General features: G+C 52.2%; 1 protein-coding gene across 1 annotated transcript in view; it reads left to right on the forward strand.

Moving 5' to 3' along the window:
• The window catches only part of SFXN5 (sideroflexin 5), a gene marked incomplete at its 5' end in the record, with an annotated part of 91,130 nt that overhangs the window by 58,121 nt on the left and 12,105 nt on the right, over positions 1–20,904 (forward strand). Inside the window, 3 exons of the mRNA XM_041464604.1 lie at positions 2,451–2,566; positions 4,524–4,609; positions 15,453–15,570. Of these exons, the coding sequence (XP_041320538.1) occupies positions 2,451–2,566; positions 4,524–4,609; positions 15,453–15,570 (320 nt within the window). The remainder of the gene's footprint in view (positions 1–2,450; positions 2,567–4,523; positions 4,610–15,452; positions 15,571–20,904) is intronic.

Below are 20,904 nucleotides of genomic sequence, written 5' to 3' on the forward strand. Positions count from 1 at the left end.
TTCTCCAGCTAATGTTTTATTTGTCTTGCTTCGTTATGAGCCAGGACATCAGGGATCCTCCCACTAATTGCTGGTTTGTGGTTTGCAGACCTGGACAAACCCTTAATTAAGATGTGTCTCCCAATTCCTTTTGAACCTCAGCCCCCAGCAGAAAGGCAGAAATTCTCTATTTCTACATGAAAAGCCAAACACTGGGGTAAAGCTCTTGCTCCAAAAACCCCACAGATGGGGTGAGCTCAGGGATGGGCTGGTGGATTTGGCAGTGATGGTTGGACTTGATGATCTTAGACATCCTTTTCAGCCTTAATAATTCCATGATTCTGTGAAATTAGAGTTTTCCTCCCTTCCTTGCCTCCCTCTGCAGTGACCTCCAGAGCTGTGCTGGCTGAGGACAGCTGGAAAACTGGAGGGGTTAATTTGTAGCAGCTGAAAACCCCAAATTTTCCAAAAAATCCTGCCCAGGTCCAGGGTTTGGATCCAGGAAAGCAACCCAGGGGAGCAGCTCCTGGAGGAGCAGCCAAGGCCCTGCAGAGCCAGGGGCTGCCCTGCTGGAAAAGGGGTTTGGGATCAGGGTTGGGGCATCCTCGGGGGGTGAAGGGGGTCCATGGGAAAGCAGGGAAGGGAAGGAGGCCTTGGAGCCTGAGTTTGAGCAGGGAGGGGCTGGTCCTTTCTCAGAGGTGAGGAGGGGAAGGATCTCGGTGCCCAGGGGAATTCAAGGAACCCAATTCACCCTTTTCTTCCCCAGAACTGGGTGTGAGCAGCTGGCCCCAAGGCCAGGCTGTCACTGGTGAGGGTGTGCTTTATACTGGAGATGTTCATGGCTAAAAAACCTCAGAAAACCCCAAAGATCCCAACCCTGATCTGAAGGAAATTAAAGCTGACGGAAAGATCCCCAGTGGAGAGGAGGGAGAGGGAGGAAGGATTTCGTCTCCTTGGGCTTTTGTGTGTGTGTGTGGTTAAAATTGTTGTGTTTAGGTGATGCCCAAGGACAGATTTAGAGTGTGGAAAGCACCCTGGGACAGACAAAACCCCTGCAGCCACCCAGGAGTGGGGTGGTGCCTTGCTTTGGAGCCCGAGCCCAGCTTCCTCAGAGAGCTTTCACAGCCGCAGTTTCCATTATCACAATTTCTTCCCAAATCCTGCAGATGACTTTGTCTGCACATATATTTATTTATTTCTCACCCCCCCACCCTCGAGCATTTGAGACGTCCATGCAATCCAAGTTTAGCCATAATTAGCAGCGTTTCTGCTCCCTCAGGAAGCAGAAGGGGAGCGGCTACGTGAGCGGCTCGTCTCAGACAAGCCATGGGAAGCAGCTTTCGGGTTTGGGACCAGGTCAGGGAATCCAGAGCTTTGGAAAAGCATCTTGGGAGCGTCAGGGCTGGCCACCCCATCCTGAGTCTGTCAGGGCATCCCTGGCCAAAGCAGCTCTGCTGGGCTCTTTGATCTGCTCAGTTTTGATTGACAGCGAGAAGGACGGGGCGTGCGAGTGTTAAAAATGAAAAAAAAACCAGGGGCTAAACTTTCTCTAAATGAAAGGCCTTGTTTTGTTCTTTATCTGGGATTCAGGAGCTGGAGGGTTGGGAACACAGATATTTTGATAGATGGGAAGAGTGGTCTGGTAGTTGGAATATTAAAGAGAGAGACAGAGTGTGCGTGTGTGTGTGTTCCTCTCCCTCTCGAGTGGAAGGAGCATTTGTCACCACAAATCATCCTTGATTGCACAGAGCTGCCTTCAGAGAGGGCTCACCCACCCACCACCCTCAAAAAATTAGACATTTGTTATATGACATGAATTGAGATTAATTAGCGAATATTAACCCATCAAGCAGTGCAGAAACACATTTTTGGAAGGCACTGGTACTTGCAGCAACAGTGGGTTTGTCTCAGTTCTGGGTGGAAAGTTTGCAGGGAAATGTGGTGTGGGGGGTGCTGGAAAATGCCACTTGATCAGCCCAAAAGTTTTGTGGGAATGAGCAGCTTTTCTCTGGGAGAAGTTGGGCAGTGCCTGGGCGAGGGGAGGGGCTGCACGTGGTGCTCCACTCTTGGTCAGACTCGAGAGACAGAATTTGGGGTCATCTCCAGGCCTCAAAAGCCACAGGCTGGGCAAGGAGGGGGGATCAGAAAGGTCCTGGTGCATGGAGCCATTTTTCCCCTAAAATGTGTGAAATCATGGAATGGTTTGGGCTGGAAAGGACCTAAAGACCATCTGGTTCCAACCACAGGCAAGGACACCTTGCACTAGACCTTCCTGTAGCCTGTATGTGCCCTTGTTGCCCCAGAGGAAAAAAAAAGGTTATTATTCTCCTTGAGAATTCCATCTTTTTTTGGGGATCGGAGCAACTCACCTCAGCAGATTGAGGGGAGGAAATCTGGAGGGCTGTCGGGGCAAACAGAGGCTGCCAGTGGGGACTGAGCAGGGCTGATCCTCCTGGCTTTCTCCTCCTCAGCCAGTGCCAACATCTGCAACGTGGTCCTGATGAGGCACACGGAGCTGGAGGAAGGAATCGATGTGTTGGACAATAATGGGAACATCGTCGGCTCGTCCAGAGTTGCTGCCAAACACGTGAGTGCCAGGAGCTGGGAGAGCTGGGACACAGCTGATTCCAGGCCCAACACATCCCACATTCCCTCTGGAATCCACAGTTTAGCAGCTGGGAATGGAGGAGATGCAGAGGACACGGAGATTTGGGGGCTGGCCCTGGTGGTTTGGAAGGGCACAGTGGCAGGACAGATCCTGTGCCAGGTGCTTCCACGGGAATTCCTTGTGGAATAACCTGCAAAGATTCCTCACACCTTTTCCCAAACCAGGAGCACTCAGGCTCGGAGCTGAGCAGCTTTTCAACCCTTCCCTGCCAAACCTGCACCAAAACCTGCCACCCAAAGCTGGCTGGGGGCAGCCAGATGTTTGTACCCTCGTTAACAGCTGGCTTGCTTTCCCTGTAACCCACTCTGTGCCACCTGCCTGGAATTGCTCCCTTCCCATCCCTGGGTGCAGTTCTGGCTCCTGAGCCCCCCCTGAGCTGTTGTTTCCAAGTGGGCTCTCGCTGAGATGTGAAGCTGTGCTGAGCACACGCCCAGGCACAGGAGTTAATAATATAATGCTTGGCATTTCCCTCCCTCCTTCTGTCCAAGGCACTCCAGAGACAGCAATTAATGTACAGCTCTGCAGTCCTCGGCAGGAACGGGGAGATCTCGAATAGCTCTCCATATTGTTGGTTAACAGGGGGATTAAAACAATCTGGTGAAGGGCTCAGAGACACTTCTTGCAGCCAGTTTTCCTCACTTCCATTAACTGGCTCCAGGACCCGCTTTCCCCTCTCCGTCCTGATGGTTGAAAGAGAAAATGAAGATTAAAAGTGAAGGCGCTGTGAGAGCGATGTAGGTGGAGCTCAAATGTAAAATTTGGGAGCTCTGGGAACTTCTGCTCAGCTGCCATCCAATCCCAGTGCTTCTTCCTGGATTGGTTAATCCTGGTTTTTGTCACGTGAAACGTGGCAGATCCTCAGTGTGACACAGCTGTCCCTGTGTGAGGGTTTGTTGTGACCTTAGATGTCCCTGTGACATAAAATCCTGGAATGCTTTGGGTGGAAGGGACCTTAAATCCCGTCCAGTGCCACCCCTGCCATGGCAATCTCTGGGCCACAATAAATCCAAGCCCTGCTTTGGTTGCTCCTTCTGGTGAGTCTGGCCAGGAAGGAAGAATCCTGGAGGCACAATGCAGCTCCATGGTTGGGGTTTTCCAGGGAAAGGAGAGCCCTGTGTGTCCCAAATCCCTGCAGGGAATGAACCAGCAGTGATGGAAAACAGGAGCTGCATGCCCAGCACGGGGCTGAGACCAAAGCTCAGCTCAGGCAGGAAGGGCTGAAAGTGCTGCTCAGCCCATGGTGGGATACTTCCCTACAACATCTCCCCTACATTTCCCTACAACATTCCCCCTCCAACATTTCCCCTCCACTTTCTACAACATTTCCCTACAACATTTCCCTCACAGCATTTCCCCCACAACATTTTCTCTACAACATTTCCCCTACAACATTTCCCTCCAACATTTTCCCTCCAACATCTCCCCCACAACATCTCCCCTACAATGTTTCCCCCACAACATCTCCCTTACAATGTTTCCTCCACATTTTCCATCAGTGATTCCCATCTCATTCCCATCAGTGACATAAGTGACATCCACCAGTTAGAGTCTGTGCTCTGGCCAAGCTCTAGCTCTACTCAGGTGGGATGATTGATGATAAACCCAGATATTTGCTGCATCAAAAAGTATCCAAGTTGTTTTGGTTTGGAAATTTGACCCCCTGTACATGACAGCTGAACCTGCTTTTAAAGTGAGCTTGGAGAATCCTTATCCAGGCATGATTTTCCAGTTCTCCACTGCTTTGAGGTTGGTCAGCTGCTGCAGACCCAGGGATGACAGTTCAGAGCCATCAGCAGAGCCATCCTGAGCCGGCAGGTCCGTCCTGGGGTTGTTTGGGATGTCTGGATGTGTTTGTTTGTTTGTGCTTGCTCCGCAGGCCCTGCTGGAAACAGCCCTGACCAGAGTGGTCCTGCCCATGCCTATACTGGTTCTACCTCCCATCATCATGTCCGTGCTGGAGAAGTGAGTCTGCCCCGGGGGAAGGGAGGGAAGGGCCCCAGAGGGTGCCAGGCGTGGGTATTTTATGGGATCATGGAATGGTTTGGGTTGGAAAGGTCCTCCAAGGTCATGGAGTCCAACCATTTTATGGAATAATGGTTTGGGTTGGAAAGGTCCTCCAAGGTCATGGAGTCCAACCATTTTATGGGATCATGGAATGGTTGGAAAGGTCCTCTAAGGTCATTGAGTCCAACTATGTTATGGAATCATGGAATGGTTTGGGTTGGAAAGGTCCTCCAAGGTCATGGAGTCCAACCATTTTATGGGATCATGGAATGGTTTGGGTTGGAAAGGTCCTCCAAGGTCATGGAGTCCAACCATTTTATGGGATCATGGAATGGTTTGGGTTGCAAAGGTCCTCCAAGGTCATGGAGTCCAACCATTTTATGGGATCATGGAATGGTTTGGGTTGGAAAGGTCCTCCAAGGTCATCCAGTCCAACCATCCCCATCAGTGCCACTGCTGTCCCATGTCCCCAAGTGCCACATCCACAGGGCTTTTGTTGGGTTATGGTTTATTTAGGTTTATTTGGGTTTTTAAAACTTTTATTTTATTTTTAGTCTCATGTGAAGGGTGAGATAATAGAGATGTTAGAAGGTATGTTTTTGCAATCAGAAGCTATTTCTTAATTATAATACACTGTAAGTGTTTCTTGGCTTATTAGCTTTAGCTCCACTATGTAAAAACTATATGTAAATGTTTCAAAGGTAATTATTTAAAATTACCCCTGGTAGCTTTTACTACAATGTATCTTTTACAGTTCTATTTCTCTAAAGTATCTCTTCTTTTTTGTAAGGTTTTCTTTTGAAACTTAATTTCTCTCTCAACAATTTCTCTCTTATCCCATGGCATTTCTAAGTCAGTATTTCTTGTTTCAAGGTTTGCATACAGATGCACACTGTGTGAGCCTTCTGCCAGGCTTTGAGGACTTTCTATAAATCCATTTCCCACAGGCTTTGAAATCCCCCCAGGGATGGGGGCTCCAGCCCCTTCCAGTGCTTAACAACCCTTTCCATGAAGGAATTTTCCCCAAATCCATCCTAAACTCTCCCTGGTGGTGTTCCCTCTGCTCCTGTCCCTGTTCCCTGGGAGCAGAGCCCGACCCCCCCAGCTGTCCCCTCCTGTCCCCTCCTGTCCCCTCCTTGTGCAGAGCCACAGGGCCCCCCTCACATTTCATCCACCAAATAGATTTTTTTGCTTATTAAATTTCCACGTCCCATCATTTAGGAGCAATGTCCAGCTTGTTGAAGTTTTATATTTGATGTGATTATTTTAACTCCCCCTGACAGCCCAGGAGTTTGGATAACCCACTGTGGAAGGTCTGTGTGAGACAAAACCCCTGAATTCAGTGGAAAACTGGAAAACTGATTTTCAGGAAACATTAGAGATTAAAAGGGCTCGGCTGGTGTTCAGAGAGATTATCATGGAATCATGGAATTGTTTGGGTAGGAAGAGACCTTAAAGACCATCTAATTCCAAGGAGGAGCAGATTCCAACACCCTTAATTTTCTGCAAAACATTTGAATTTTATTTCATCCTCCTTCTGGACTAAATCTCTGCAGCCTCTTCCCTGCTCCAAGTCCTTTGTCACCCACAAAGCCAGGATTTACCTGCAGGATCTGCTGGGCATGTGCCTGGGAGTGACCAAGCCTTACTCTGGAGTAACTTACTCTGGAGTAATTTACTCAGGGCTTACTCCAAGTTGTGTGTAGAACTGAGGCTTTGCACTGAGGTGGTTTTGTGTGTTCCCACTGGTTTAACTGGTTCCCATTTTAACCATCCAAAAAAAATCAACACCCAGGACAAATTCTTTTATTGCTTGAAATTATTTTATTGCTGAGTACCCACAGATAAAATCCTTTATGTGCAAAAAATTTGGAGAAATTTGGAGAAAATGTCTCCTCTCTAAATTAATAAATTATTGTCTCCAGCAGGACACACTGAGGACCCATCCTGGGCCATCCCCAGGCTGAAATAAACCTGGCAGTAAAATTGGATTGGCACCTGGGGAGAAAATAAAACTGATGGTGAAATTTGCTCCATCCTTTGCAGCAAAATAAAACCAGTAAATCATTTCTTTGTCCTCAGGGGCATCATAAATCCTTGGATTGATGCGAGTTTTGCTGAATGCACCTGTGCTCAGTGCAGGCCTCTCTAAAACTGATTTTATCTGTGAACTTACAGGAGATTGCCCTCAAAAAAAGAAGAAAAAAAATCATCATTTTAACTTATTGAAAGCTTTAATTCACGTTAGTGAGAGAAAATTTCCCTTCTCGCTGCCACAAAACTCTGTGGGTATAAAAATATCCGGGCTCTGCTTTTGCCTGCCTGAATTCTGCCCGGAGCTTTGTGCCTGCTGCATTTTCCATCAGATATCCTCGGATTCCTGGAAGGCTGGCAGTGAGAAGCAGCAGGGATGGGGAGTGAGCTGTGGCTTGGCCACGCTGCTGGGGCTGGTGGCAGCTCTGGAGCAGCCCTGGGACACGGGGAGTGTCCCTGTCTGTGCCTCAGGGGTCTGAAGTCAACTCACTGATCTTAAAACTGGTTCCTAAAGGGCTCACTCAGAGCTGAAAGCTCATTTTGGGGGAAAAAAAACCCCTTTGGAGTATTTGGGGAAAGTGTAACTTGATAAATTTAGTAGGATTTGAGTTTGAGGAGGGTGGTTTTAATGGGGGTGAGATCCAGGCAGGCATTATCCATTTATTTATAGAAATCCCTGCAGGGGCTGTAAATGGGAAGGATGAAGGTGTCACTCTGCAGAGCTGGGATCAGGAGCCACAGTCTGGATCCAATGGGTTTGCATCTGGGATATGGGAAGGAGGGAGCGATTCCTCCCAGTCGTTTGAATTTGGGATGTGGGGAAGGAAAGGAACAATTGCTCCAAGGATTTCTATTTGGGATTGTGGGGAAGGAAGGGATGATTCCTCCAATGGATTTATATTTGGGATTGTGGGGAAGGAAAGGAGCAATTCCTCCGAGTAGTTTGAATTTGGAGTATGGGAAGGAAGGAACAATTCCTCCAATGGATTTGCATTTGGGATTGTGGGAAGTAGGGGATGAGTCTTCCCATGGATTTGCATTTGGGACTGTGGGGAAGGAAGGGAGAGATTCCTGATTTGTGTTTGGGATTGTGGGGAAGGAAGGGAGCGACTCCTGCGCGTAGTTTGAATTTGGGATATGGGAAGGAGGGGACAATTCCCGTGCCCTGTGTGATCCCGGGTGCAGGTGGGTGATGGTGCTCAGCTGGGTGGGACTCCCACCCTCCCACCCCTCCAGGGCCCAGCCCCTGCTCCCAGCAGGGTTTCAGATCCCAGGAATTCTCCCCACCTCGCTGCTCCCAAAGTTTATTTTAAGTGGCCAGTTCCCGGTCGCCGTCTCTCCGCTCGGATCCAGGTCTTTCCTCTCTCCCAGCCATCTCTCCATCTGCATGTTTTAACTCCCCCAGCTGCCTCTCTCGTCTCTTGTGCCATTTTTTTCAGCTCTCTTGGCTCCTCTCGTCTCTTTGCCTGCTGTGTATTTTAACTCCCGGGGCCGCCTCTCTGCTCTCCAAGTAATTCCATGTTCCCTCCCACTGCCGCACTCCCATTCTTGCCCATGTTTCATGCATTTCCTGCTGCTTGGACGCTCTGCTGGAGCAGTGAACATATAGAATCAATGTTTATTTTCAGCCTGCATATGCCACGCAGGGAACACGGTGTCAGTTATTCCGTGCAGATGTATTCTCATTGAGTTTTATAAATAATATCCGCGCTGGCAACTTTTGGTGCGGGAAAATATTGGTTGAGCGGTGTCTGGGGGATGAGGGTGACTGGCAGTGGGGATTCTGTGGTGTCTCTGTGTCACACAGGTGTGGGGACAGCAGCATCCACTGCAGGAAGTTGGGCTCTTCATCCCCATCTCCCTTTATTCCCTGCATTCAGCCCATTCTGTGAGTCCTTTGTTTGGTTGTTCCGATGAAATTTGGGAGATGGAGCCGTTTGCTCCCAGCCACCGTGCAAGGCTTCTCCAGCAGCCTTGGTGCAGCTCCCTGCTCCCTGCAGAGCTGCAGCTGGTTGGTGAGGGGCAGGCCAGCTCCAATGCAGCCTCAGTCTGAGCTCTGTGCTGGGAGAGCCCAAATTTTTGTCTCCTGTGGTCTGGCCGAGTTGGAGAAGCTCAGTCCATTACCAGCATCTGCTGGGGACACTTTGGGGGATCTCTGAGTGGAGAGTGAGGAACCCGGGCTCTTCTTGCATCCTTATCTTATCTCAAACCTCCTCTGTGCCCCTCAGAGAAGGCCTTGCAGAGGGTCAGAAGCACAGAGCAGGGCTGAGAAGGTCCCAAGAGCTCGGGAATGTCAGGATACACTGGAGAAGGCCTTGGAGCTGGCTGGGCAGTGTCTGTGGAAGAGACAAAGCTGGAGCTGCTGGCAAAGGGCAGGAGCTGAGGGAGAAATGGGAGCAGAGCAGTTGTGTCCATGGAAGAGGAGCATTTCTGCTCTTCTTCATCTCCAGATCCTCCTTGTGCAGCAGTTCCCGGGGCTGTTTTCCTCTAAATCCCACAAAATCAGGATGCTCCCGGGCTGGATCAGCACTGCAGAGCTGCTCTGGCTGAGCTGAACCGGTGGCACCAGGAAAAATAGATTTTCCTGGGGGCTGGCCAGTGCTCTGTGGTGCTGGAAGGGCATTTTCCTCTGCTTGAGCCTTGTTTGTCACTGCAGAACGGGGGTGAGGCAGGAGGCCCCGCTGGCCCTCGTGTCCATGGGCTTCTCCTGGAGGCACTCCCCTGTCAGAGAGTGCAGGATGTTCCCACAGGTGCTTTTCCTCCAGGGCCCCGTCCAGCCCAGCCCTCAGTGAAGTTTGTTTGGGCTCAGCAGCTGCCAGCAGCAACACCTTCAACTGCTGGGGCTGTTCCCAGAGTAAACACGGAAACTGCTCCTTTAATGGTGTCAATCAAGCACAAAACCCCCAGCCTCCCTCGTTTTGCATCTGCTGTGTCCTCTGGAGGGGCTCAGGGCTGGGGCCGCGGGGTGAGGACACTGGTGGCCTGGCTGGGTGGGACAGCAGAGCTGCTGGTCGCTGGTAGAGCTCAGATTTCCCAAAATGACCCAAAACGAGTGAGAAAAGCTGGGGAGCAGAGCAGAGACCTGACAGGCTCAGCAGGACGGGGATCTGGGGATCCCAAACTTCCTTGGCGCATCAGAGGGGTGTTGTGAGGAGTGTGGGATCCCCCAGGATCCCTCAGGATCCCTCAGGATCCCCCAGGATCCCCCAGAATCCCTCAGGATCCCCCAGGATCCCCCAGGATCCCTCAAGATCCCCCAGGATCCCCCAGGATCCCCCAGAATCCCTCAAGATCCCCCAGGATCCCCCAGGATCCCCCAGGATCCCGGCGCTCCCCGTGCCCCGCGGCGGCGCCGGCGTCTCGCGGTGTCTGCGCTGCCTCTGAACCTGTTTATAGCAAACAGCACAGAAACCCCACAGAATCTGTCAGCTGGGAGACTTGGGTTCACTCCTGTCATGTTTAGTTTAGCATCTGACACCTCCTCCCAGACAAATACAGGCCTGGTTCAGTGCACCCGATAACTCCTTCGGAGTGCAGCGCCTGACTTCCATATGGAATAAATTACAGCACCTCCTGAAAAACGCCAGAGGCAGCTGCCAAATTATGCAAAATTTAAACCACTAATGAACACTGTGATGAAAGTTGAATGAAGGTGTATTTACAAGAGCTCCAACACGCTGTCTCTGTGCAGCAGATGCACTGTCTGTGTGTGTTGGTACCTACGGACGCGGGAGCCGCGGGCTCGGCCGCCTCCGGTGCCTCCCCCAGCGTCTTCCCAGCACTAAACCACCACTGAAACCACCAAGGTGTGAAGGGAAATGGCACGAGGAAGAGGCATGGCGGGGTTTGAAGGGGTACAGGAACAAAGCTTGAAGAAAAAGGGGAAGAGGAGGAGGGAGGTGTTGTGGAATTTCGTGTTCTTTGCCATCCGAAGGTCAGTGGAGCAGTTATGCCAATGAGACAGAGCAAAAGTGCTGGGTTATGAGATTGGGGACAATAAAATGAACGTGTTAAAGGGGGCTTGTGAAAGGCTGGAGAGGGACTTTTCCCAAGAGTAGGGAGGGCAAGGACAAGGGGAGATGGTCTCCAGCTGAGGGAGGGGAGGTTTGGATCAGATCTTGGCAAGGAATTCCAGGCTGGGCTGGAATTCCCAGAGCAGCTGTGGCTGCCCCTGCATCCCTGGCAGTGCCCAAGGCCGGGTTGGATCCACCTGGGACAGTGGGAGGTGTCCCTGGTGGGCTTTAAGGTCCCTTCCAACCCCAACAATTCCATGATTCCACAATTCTCTTGTCCTCCTGCAGCTTTTCCAGTGCTTTGCACCTCTTGGTGCAAACTTTCCAACTCCATTTTGAATAATCTGAGCCAGGGTTTAATTCCAAAGCTGCTCCTGTCCTGTGCATGGGGTGAGGCCCCCAAAACTCCTGTTCCCCTGTGGAACAGCACCAATATTTCTGCAGGGTTATGGTGGGATGGGTTTGCTCCTGTGAATAAATCAGGCTCCTTCCTCTGCTTTTTGAACATCTCTGGAGATGTTCAGTAATTCAATTTTTAATATCTCTATTTTGAGGATCTTTTGAGATACTCCAAATCCATCTGGACACAATCCTGAATTCTGTGCTCCAGGGGACCCTGCTCGAGCAGGGAGGTTGGACTGGGTGCCTCCCTCCCAACCCAGAAGATGCCAGAGCTGGGCTGTCAGGGGGCTCTGAAGGTCCAGACCCCCCTGTTCCCTGACCCAGCCCTTTGGCAGAGCACGCAGGGCAGTGGTGTGAGCTAAATCCCTCTTCACCACATGGATATTAATTTCATTTCCACATGGATATTTTATTTTATTAATTTCTTTTCAATCTGTGCTGATCCTCTGCAGTGAAACCCTTTGGAGGCTCCTCATCACTCCCCTCCAATGGGGGGTTAATGGGTGCAAAGAGGGATTTGCAGTGCAGCTGACAGCTCACAAAATGCAATATTTAACTCCCCTTCCTCCCCAGCTCGGTGTCGGGAGCAGGGATCCCAGGGACAGGAGAAAACTGGACCTCTTGGCTAATTATGAGTCATTTATTCTGAACCACACAAATTCTCCGATCTGAATCCCAATTAAGACATTACACTACATGTGTTAATTAGTCTGCTCTCCTTTTTAAATCGAGCCATAACTCTTCCTAATTAGGAGGTCGGCCCTTGTAATTTGAACTGGCCTGGGCTGGAAGCACCCCTGGAAGTCACACCTGGGGGCTGGACCCGGGATCCTTTTAAATTGGTTGAGGTTTTACTTGGGTGATTATAAGGTCCCCGACAGGGCAGTAATTACAGAGGGTGCAGCTCCAAATTAAGATGTCAGGGGTGGTGTCAGCAGCGATGCCTTGGCTCTAAACTGAGCCCCGGGAGGCTGCGAGGATCTGCTGCTGGGAGTGTCCCAGCGAGGGCTCTCATGGATCACAGCAGCTTCAGCAGGGCAAAAACCAGCTCCAGGAGCTGCCCCTGTGCCTCCAGGGGTGATCACAGCTCCAGGGGCTGCCCCTGTGCCTCCAGGGATGATCAGGGGTGATCACAGCTCCAGGGGCTGTCCCTGTGCATCCAGGGATGATCAGGGGTGATCACAGCTCCAGGAGCTGCCCCTGTGCATCCAGGGATGATCAGGGATGATCGGGCTGTCCCTGTGCCTCCAGGGATGATCAGGGATGATCACAGCTCCAGGGGCTGCCCCTGTGCCTCCAGGGGTGATCAGGGATGATCACAGCTCCAGGGGCTGCCCCTGTGCACCCAGGGATGATCAGGGATGATCACAGCTCCAGGGGCTGCCCCTGTGCCTCCAGGGATGATCAGGGATGATCACAGCTCCAGGAGCTGCTCCTGTGCCTCCAGGGGTGATCACAGCTTATCCAGGGCAGTCCTGGAACAGGGCAGGTGTTACAGGGTGTGGAGCAGGTCAGCTGCTCTCCTGCTGGGACAGGTCACCTTCTCTGCTGGGACAGGTCACTTTTCCTGCTTGGATGGGTCACCTTTCCTGCTGAGACAAGTCACATTTCCTGCTGGGACAGGTGACAGCTCCAGGGCCTTGGACAGGTGACCTGCTGCCCTCCTTGACGAAGCCTTGCAGGCTCCTCTGACAGGCTCTGAGATCAGCCGTGCTCAGTGCAGCACAGAGCAGCTCAATATTGGAGAACAGAAGCTTGATTTTCACAGCACAAATTGATAGGATCAACTCTGTCTCGAGAGCTTATTAGTGAGGAGCTGAGATCCTGGAGGAGTTAAACTCTGGTGCTTGCTCTCCCCACGTCTCCTGGCAGCTCTCAGCAGGGTGGGGAGGCTGAGGCAGGAGCAGGGCATGAATTCCTTTTCAGCAGATCCCCAGGTGTGCTTGGAGCCAGCGCTGGACGTGGAGCAAGGGGCTGAGCTCGGGGCCCAAGCTGGCCGAGCCCCGTGCCAAGGCAGGCAGGGACAGCCCTGGGCTGGGAAGGGCTGGCTGGCACCTGGGAAAGGTGGATTGGGATTGGGAGGGGTTTAATCCCAGGGATGTCACCACAGGGACGGATGATCAGGGCTTGCTGTTGTCTCCTGTACCTTCCCTGGCCAAGGAGAGCTCCTGTGTTCATCCCAGGGGGAAGGAGATGATGGAATATCCTGAGCTGGATTCACAGGGATCATCCATTCAGCCCCTGGCCCTGCCCAGACCCCCCAAAATCCCACCCTGGCCATCCCTGGAGCAGTGTCCCAATGCTCCTGGAGCTCTGGCAGCCTCGGGGCCGTGCCCATTCCCTGGGCAGCCTGGGCAGTGCCAGCAGCCTTTGGGGGTGGGTAAAATCCACCTGGTGTCACCTGTGCTGGGTCACCTGGGCTGGGGTGTCACCTGTGCTGGGTCACCTGGGCTGGGGTGTCACCTGTGCTGGGTCACCTGGGCTGGGGTGTCACCTGTGCTGGGTCACCTGGGCTGGGGTGTCACCTGTGCTGGATCACCTGTGCTGGGTCACCTGTGCTGGGTCACCTGGGCTGGGTCACCCAGGGTGGAACTGGGGCTCTCTGTGGGGCAGGGTGGTGGTGACCTGCTGAGGATGAGGTGCCACCCCTGGCAGTGCCCCAGGCCGGGTTGGACAGGGCTGGGGGGACCCTGGCACAGGGGAGGTGTTCCTGTCATGGTTGGACAGGGCTGGGGGGACCCTGGCACAGGGGAGGTGTCCCTGCCATGGCAGGAGGAGGACCTGGATCATTTTAAGGATCTTTCCAAGCCAACCCATTCCATGATTCTCTGAGGGGCTGTCACCAGTGGGGAGAGGGGCCCAGCAGGCCCAGGTGAGCAGCAGTGTCCATCCAGGGATGTCCTGCTCTCCCCTTTGGAAGGATGGAAGTTTGACAAAGTCTCACAGATACGTGTGCTTGGCAGAAAGATCTCTGAATGTAGAGCCTGAGAGCAGAATAGAGGTTGAAGCAAGTTTTGATGTAGAAGAACAATAGATGTCTAAATTGCCAATTGCTGAGCCGGGACATTTTCTGGATAACCAAGAAAGCAAAGGTTAAGTCGAGCTGGAGGGAGGTTTTATGACTAGAGCAAAGGATTTGTTGACCACAAACAAAAATATGTTTTTTCCAAGCAGAAATAGGTCTTAGGAAAAGCAGGAAGATTCCACAGGCAAACCAACATGTCGATGTGGCAAGTAGGAAAAAGGTCTAAGAATTTTCCTCTGCAAGAAAACCGAAAAACAACTTTAAGCTTAAACTGTAACACACTAACTCACGTGGTTGGACAGTAATGACCATAATACGATAACGAGAGCAGTTGTGATAGGCTGTAGGTAATAGCAAAGGTATTGATTGGTTGTTATGTGTTAAGATGGCACAGGGGAGGTGTCCCTGCCATGGTTGGACAGGGCTGGGGGGACCCTGGCACAGGGGAGGTGTCCCTGCCATGGCAGGAGGAGGACCTGGATCATTTTAAGGATCTTTCCAAGCCAATCCATTCCATGATTCTCTGAGGGGTTGTCACCAGTGGGGAGAGGGGCCCAGCAGGCCCAGGTGAGCAGCAGTGTCCATCCAGGGATGTCCTGCTCTCCCCTTTGGGAAGGATGGAAGTTTGACAAAGTCTCACAGATACGTGTGCTTGGCAGAAAGATCTCTGAATGTAGAGCCTGAGAGCAGAATAGAGGTGGAAGCAAGTTTTGATGTAGAAGAACAATAGATGTCTAAATTGCCAATTGCTGAGCCGGGACATTTTCTGGATAACCAAGAAAGCAAAGGTTAAGTCGAGCTGGAGGGAGGTTTTATGACTAGAGCAAAGGATTTGTTGACCACAAACAAAAATATGTTTTTTCCAAGCAGAAATAGGTCTTAGGAAAAGCAGGAAGATTCCACAGGCAAACCAACATGTCGATGTGGCAAGTAGGAAAAAGGTCTAAGAATTTTCCTCTGCAAGAAAACCAAAAAACAGCTTTAAGCTTAAACTGTAACACACTAACTCACGTGGTTGGACAGTAATGACCATAATACGATAACGAGAGCAGTTGTGATAGGCTGTAGGTAATAGCAAAGGTATTGATTGATGGTTATGTGTTAAGATGCTCAGCAAAGAAAAATACAAAAAGCAAAGTAAGCAGAACTAAAGGGCCTTCAGGCTTGCCTGCACTGGAGCTGGCAGCTTCAGGCTGCTGTCCCCCACAGCCCAAGGCTGCTGGAACATGCCTCCAACAAACCCCTTTTGAAGGGCTGCCTGGAGCCCCGCGCGTGTCGGAGGCCTTGCGCGTCCCCGCACCGCTCTAACCCAGCCTTTCCCTTGCAGGACGCGGCTGCTGAGGGCCCGGCCCCGCATGCTCCTGCCGGTGCAAAGCCTCGTGTGCCTCGCTGCCTTCGGCCTGGCCCTGCCGCTGGCCATCAGCCTCTTCCCGCAGATGTCCGAGGTCAGTGGGCTCCGGGCTGACAGAGCACGGCCCCTCGGCCTTCCCGGGGCGCTGCCCGCTCCGGTGGGCCCTCCTTGCCCTCCTTGTCCTCCTTGTCCTCCTTGCCCTCCTTGCCCTCCTTGCCCTCCTTGCCCTCCTTGCCCTCCTTGCCCTCCTTGCCCTCCTTGCCCTCCTTGCCCTCCTTGCCCTCCTTGCCCTCCTTGCCCTCCTTGCCGGGGGGAGCCGGTTTCTGGCCCTGCGCTGAGCACTCCAGGCTGTGCCCAGCCCTGGCCCCTCGGTTTGGGAAGGACTTTGGGACACTGAGCCCATCCAGAGGGGACAGCGAGGCTGGAGAGGGGCTGGGAACACCAACCCTGAGAGGAAGCCCTGAGGGAGCTGGGGGTGCTCCCCTGGAGAAAAGGAGACTCAGGGCTGCCCTCCTCACCCTGCACAGCTCTGGAAGGTGCCTGTGCTCAGCTGGGCTGGGCTCTGTCTGCAGGGACCGACAGAACCACAGGACACAGCCTCAAGCTGCCCCAAGGGAAATTCAGGTTAGATATTAGGGAAAAGTATTTTCCAGAAAGGGTGATAAAGTTCTGGAATGGCTGCCCGGGGAGGTGCTGCAGTCCCCATCCCTGGGGTGTTTAACACAGCCTGGATGTGGCACTGGGGCCAGGGTTTAGCTGAGCTGTTGGGGCTGGGTTGGACTCCATGGTCTGGAAGGTCTCTCCCAGCCCAGTCATTCTGTGTAAAATTCTGTGAATATTCCTCTCCTGAACAGCACAGCTTTACCAGGCAGGGAAAGGCCCCTCTCCCTCACACTGGGGTTTCCTTGGAGTTAAAATATTAAATTTAAGCTCTGTCCATGAGGCCAAGAGCCTGGACCACACATCTGAGGGGGACGTTCTTCCCCAGAGCTTCTCTGAGGGCTTTTTGCTTTTTCATCTCCTGGGAAGACCCAGCCTGGGGGTGAGCAAAGGAAAACCAGCCAAGGAAACAGGGAATGATCAGTGCAGTCACTCAGACTAATTTAGTTGAACAAATTGCTCGGGTGGGTTTATTTTAAGTCTTTAATTTTGGTGATTGGAGCTTTTCCTGGTTGTAAATCTGTGCATTTCCAAAGAAGGTCTCTGTTCCTAAGGGAGGAAAAAAGGGCTCTCTCACAAGGTTCTTTTCCTCTCAGCTGGATCAGGAGTTGGTATCACTGTCTGCACGTGAATTCATTTTTTTTTTTCAGTCTGGATGGGTTTATCCATGACTTCCAGCCAGGGAATCTTGCTGTACACTTGTGTGCTGACTGACAAACACATTGGGAATTCTCTGTTGTCCTTCTTGCTGTCTCCAGGCTGAGAGAAAACTGTCCCTTCTCTCTAAGAACCTGAATTTATCTCAGTCTTGGAGCCTCTTGCTAAAAGACGTGTTTGCTGAAGCTTTAATGATTCATATGGCTCTTCCTTAAACTTTTTCTAATTAGTCAACATCGTTTTTGGAGCCCTTCCATCAGGAGCAGACACAGCATTGCAGTCAGAAGCTGCACAAGCCCCAGTTGCAGGAGCAATGTGATTTCCCTGCCTCTCCTGGGCTCAGTGCATCCCAGAGCCTGGCAGTGCTTTTGGCAGGAGCTCAGCTCAGCTCCAGGCCATCAGCTCTGTGCTGAGCCCGGGTTCTGCTCCCAGGCTGGGCTTGGGAAAGGCTGAGGAGCGCTGCCAGGTCCCACACCTGCTCAAGGTAGAGGCTGGAGCACGTCCAGCCTGCCTGTGGGAAGGAGGCTGGGGCACACAGCATCCCTTCTGCTCCTTTCCCAGGGAATCTGAGCGTTTTTAAGGCTGGAAAAGCCCTCTGAGATCAACGAGTCCAACTGTTCCCCAGCACTGCCAGGGCCACCACTGCCCCTGTCCCCAAGGGCCACAGGGCTCTGAAAGCCCTGCAGGGATGGGCACTCCAGCCCTGCCCTGGGCAGCACCTTCCAGTGCCTGACCACCTTTTCCAGGAAGAATCCCTTCCTAATGTCCAGTTCAAGCCTTCTCTGGTGCAATTTTCCTGGAAATTTCCAATTTCCTCCCTATTTCCAGGAAAAATCTTTCAGGATAATCAGGGAAGCAAGGCCACAGCAGGTACCACCAACCTCATTTATCCCAAAGGAGACATTGCCACTGTTCCTCCAAAATCCTGGAGTTCTGAAATGGTTTGGGTTGGAAGGACCTCAGAGACCCTCTTCTTTCCTGCCATGACCAGGGACACCTCCCCCTGGAACTGTGGCTTTCTGGGTGACAGATAACTTCTCCTCTGCAGTACCTGGTATTCCAGCAGGGAAAATCTCCTTGATTTTAGGAGCTGAGTGAACTCTAACCCACAGGGGAAATTCAGGAGTGGTTTTGCTCTGGGGATACTGGGATTGCAGGCAGCAGGCAGCCCTGGAAGCGACGGCGTCGTCGGGAGTGACCTTCTGCAGGCAGTGAGATGTTCTCAGCACAGTAATCATGAATCAGCCCTGGTTAGGGATCAGACAGGATGACGTGGGCTGCCCACACACCCTGCCAGGGAAAAGGAGCCTTCCCAGAGCCTGCCTGGGCTCTGCCTGCTGGGATCCAGCTCTGCTCCACACACAGAGAGAGCCCTGCACAGCTGGATCCCACATCTGCTCACACCACGGGCTCAGGGGCTCCACGGGCAGCCAGGGCTGATCAGCCACAGAATCCTGGAATGGTCTGGATCAGGAGACACCCTAAATTCCATCCAGTGCCACCCCTGAAATGGCAGGGACACCTCCCACTGTCCCAGGTGGATCCAGCCTGGCCTTGGGCACTGCCAGGGATCCAGGGGCAGCCCCAGCTGCTCTGGGAATTCCAGCCCAGCCCCTGCCCACCCTCCCAGCCAGGAATTCCTTGCCAAGATCCCAGCCCAATCTGCCCTTTGCCAGTGGGAGCCATTCCCTGTGTGCTGTCCCTGCAGGCCTTGTCCCCAGTCCCTCTGCAGCTCTCCTGGAGCCCCTCCAGGCCCTGCCAGGGGCTCTGAGCTCTGCCTGGAGCCTTCCCTTCTCCAAGGGGACATTCCCAGCTCTCCAGAGCAGAGGGGCTCCAGAATCCTGGAATGGTTTGGATTGGAAGTGACCTTAAATCTCATCCCATTCCCACCCCATCCATGTTCAGGGACACCTCCCACTATCCTGGGTGGATCCAAGACCCAGTGTCCAGCCTGGCCTTGGACACTTCCAAGGATGGAGCAAAATGCCACAAATTCCCCTGGATTCTCCCTTGCTCTTCTCAAAGCCTGTGAATTTTTGAGCACTCCTCACCAGACCCTGAACTTCAGCAGTTGGGCTCGATGACCTTGGAGTCTTTCCCAACCTGAATGATTCCACAATTCTGTCTTGTCAGATAAGGAATTTAGAGGTGTTTAAGCACTGATCTCTGTGGGAATGTCTTGGCTTTTCCCATGGCCTCGGGATGGGCACAGCAGGACAGGGCCAGGCTGTTGTACCAAACCAGCAGCAAGGTGTAAGAGACGTGTTCTGTTCCAAAAACGGGGCAGTGCTGTGAGCAGCAACCCCTGCAGGAGCTGTGAGTGAGCCAAGTTCTGCCCTTGCTCACACACTCACAACCTTTGGTAAGTCAGGAGCAAACACAGAGGCTGATGTCACAGACTCCTGTGTCATGGAGTGCTTGTTGTGGGCCAGGAGTTTGCGTGGCCACCTTTGATCCCCTCTCCTGACGGGGCTCAAACTCACAGTTGGTTTTCCAGCAGAACTGAAGCCTTGCAATAGGTTTAATGAATTTGCTGGGTAAATGCAGCCACCTCGTCCCATCAGCTGTAGCTGCTCTGGAGTTACTCCTGTGTTACAACAACTCCAGTGAAATCAGAGCTCAGCTCTGGCTGCAAACAGTGTCAGGGAAAGGGAACTGTGGAGGTGAGCAACCTCCACGTGCTGGCAAGGTTAATGCACCCTGAGCCTTTTTTGGGTCCAGATCCAAGCCCTGGCTTTGGCAGGGATGAAATTCCACTTGGATTTCTGCAGCGGTGCTCCACAATCACAGCTTGTTTCTGGATATTATGGCTTTAAAGAGAACATTATAAAAATAAACCCCTCGTATCAGCCATGAAACCATGGATCCATGGGAATACTCACGCTGGAGCTGCTGAGAAACGTTCTTGTCATCCCAGGATTGTGTTAACTGTGCTACCTAAACCCATCAATATGCATTGAGTAATTCACTGCTGTTAAGTTTAGGAGAAACATGTAGTTAATGCATTTAGCCCACAACCTCCAACTGCCTCCCATGCCCCCCGGGGAATCTCTTCCCTCTCCCAATCCCGCAGCATCCCCACTGACAACTCCTACTCAGCTATGCACTGCCAATGGAAACAGCTGTGACAGCTCCAAACCGAAAATGGGACTTGTGCAAATGAAATTCAGTGTAGCAGCAGAAGAAAGAACCACGGGGTTGCTTCTCTGCCCCGTGGGCCCTGCTCCTCCAGCAGATCCACCAGGAGCTGGTGTCACCCCCTGCCCGCGGGGACCGGGGGACAGAGCTGGACAGGGCCAGGTCAGAAAGGGAGAAATGGAGCTGGAGAATGGCACAGAAGCCTTCGACCACCTGAGCACCCCTGCCCTCACCTGGGGGAAGTTCAAAGGGTACTTTTAGGGTGATGCTCAATGCCACTTGGAGGCATCTTCCAGAACGAGGCTGATTTCAGCCTTTCCTTAAAAATAATCTTCCTTTTGGATCTCCAGGACAAGGGGAATAAACAGCCTAAAATCCAAGGCTGAGCTATTGTTTTCCAATCTGTTTTAGCCTTCATCTTGTTGGCAGGCTGCTTTAGAAAAGCAAAAGGTTAATGAGCCAATGTGCAGTGGGATTATTGCAGTAAAGATGACAGTGAACCAGTAATTACTAATTAGATGCAGTTTAACAGGAGGAACAAGTGAAATCTCCTCTTCACCAACTGTCAATAATTAGCAGATTTGGTGAGGTTGAAATGTGTCCACAGTTAAAAGGCTGATTTTTTAATGAAATGGCACTTGACAAAAGAGCTGTATGGAGGTCACAGCCATAGCCCTCGAGACGCTTCCCCATTCCATACTTAGGAGGGAAATCAGATGCAATCCAGCAGGGGGTCCCCACGGAACCATCCCTCCCTTGGGATTGCTTTGCACGGGGGGGAGGGGAGCAGGAGGGATTCTCTGCAGTAATTTTGTCCAAGTTGGATGAGAAGCCAGGGAAGGGATTTGCCAGCTGCCATGGGGAAAAATGTTTGAGAAGTGAGAAGTTCTGCTTTGCTTCTGGGGCTGGGGAACGGTTTCCTGGGAGCCTGGGAACCCTTGGGATGGAGGCTGGGCTTGGAAGGAGCTCATCT

The sequence above is a fragment of the Pyrgilauda ruficollis genome, unplaced genomic scaffold (genome assembly GCF_017590135.1).
Source record: "Pyrgilauda ruficollis isolate IOZ18807 unplaced genomic scaffold, ASM1759013v1 scaffold181, whole genome shotgun sequence".
In the NCBI taxonomy this organism is placed as follows: Eukaryota; Metazoa; Chordata; class Aves; order Passeriformes; family Passeridae; genus Pyrgilauda; species Pyrgilauda ruficollis.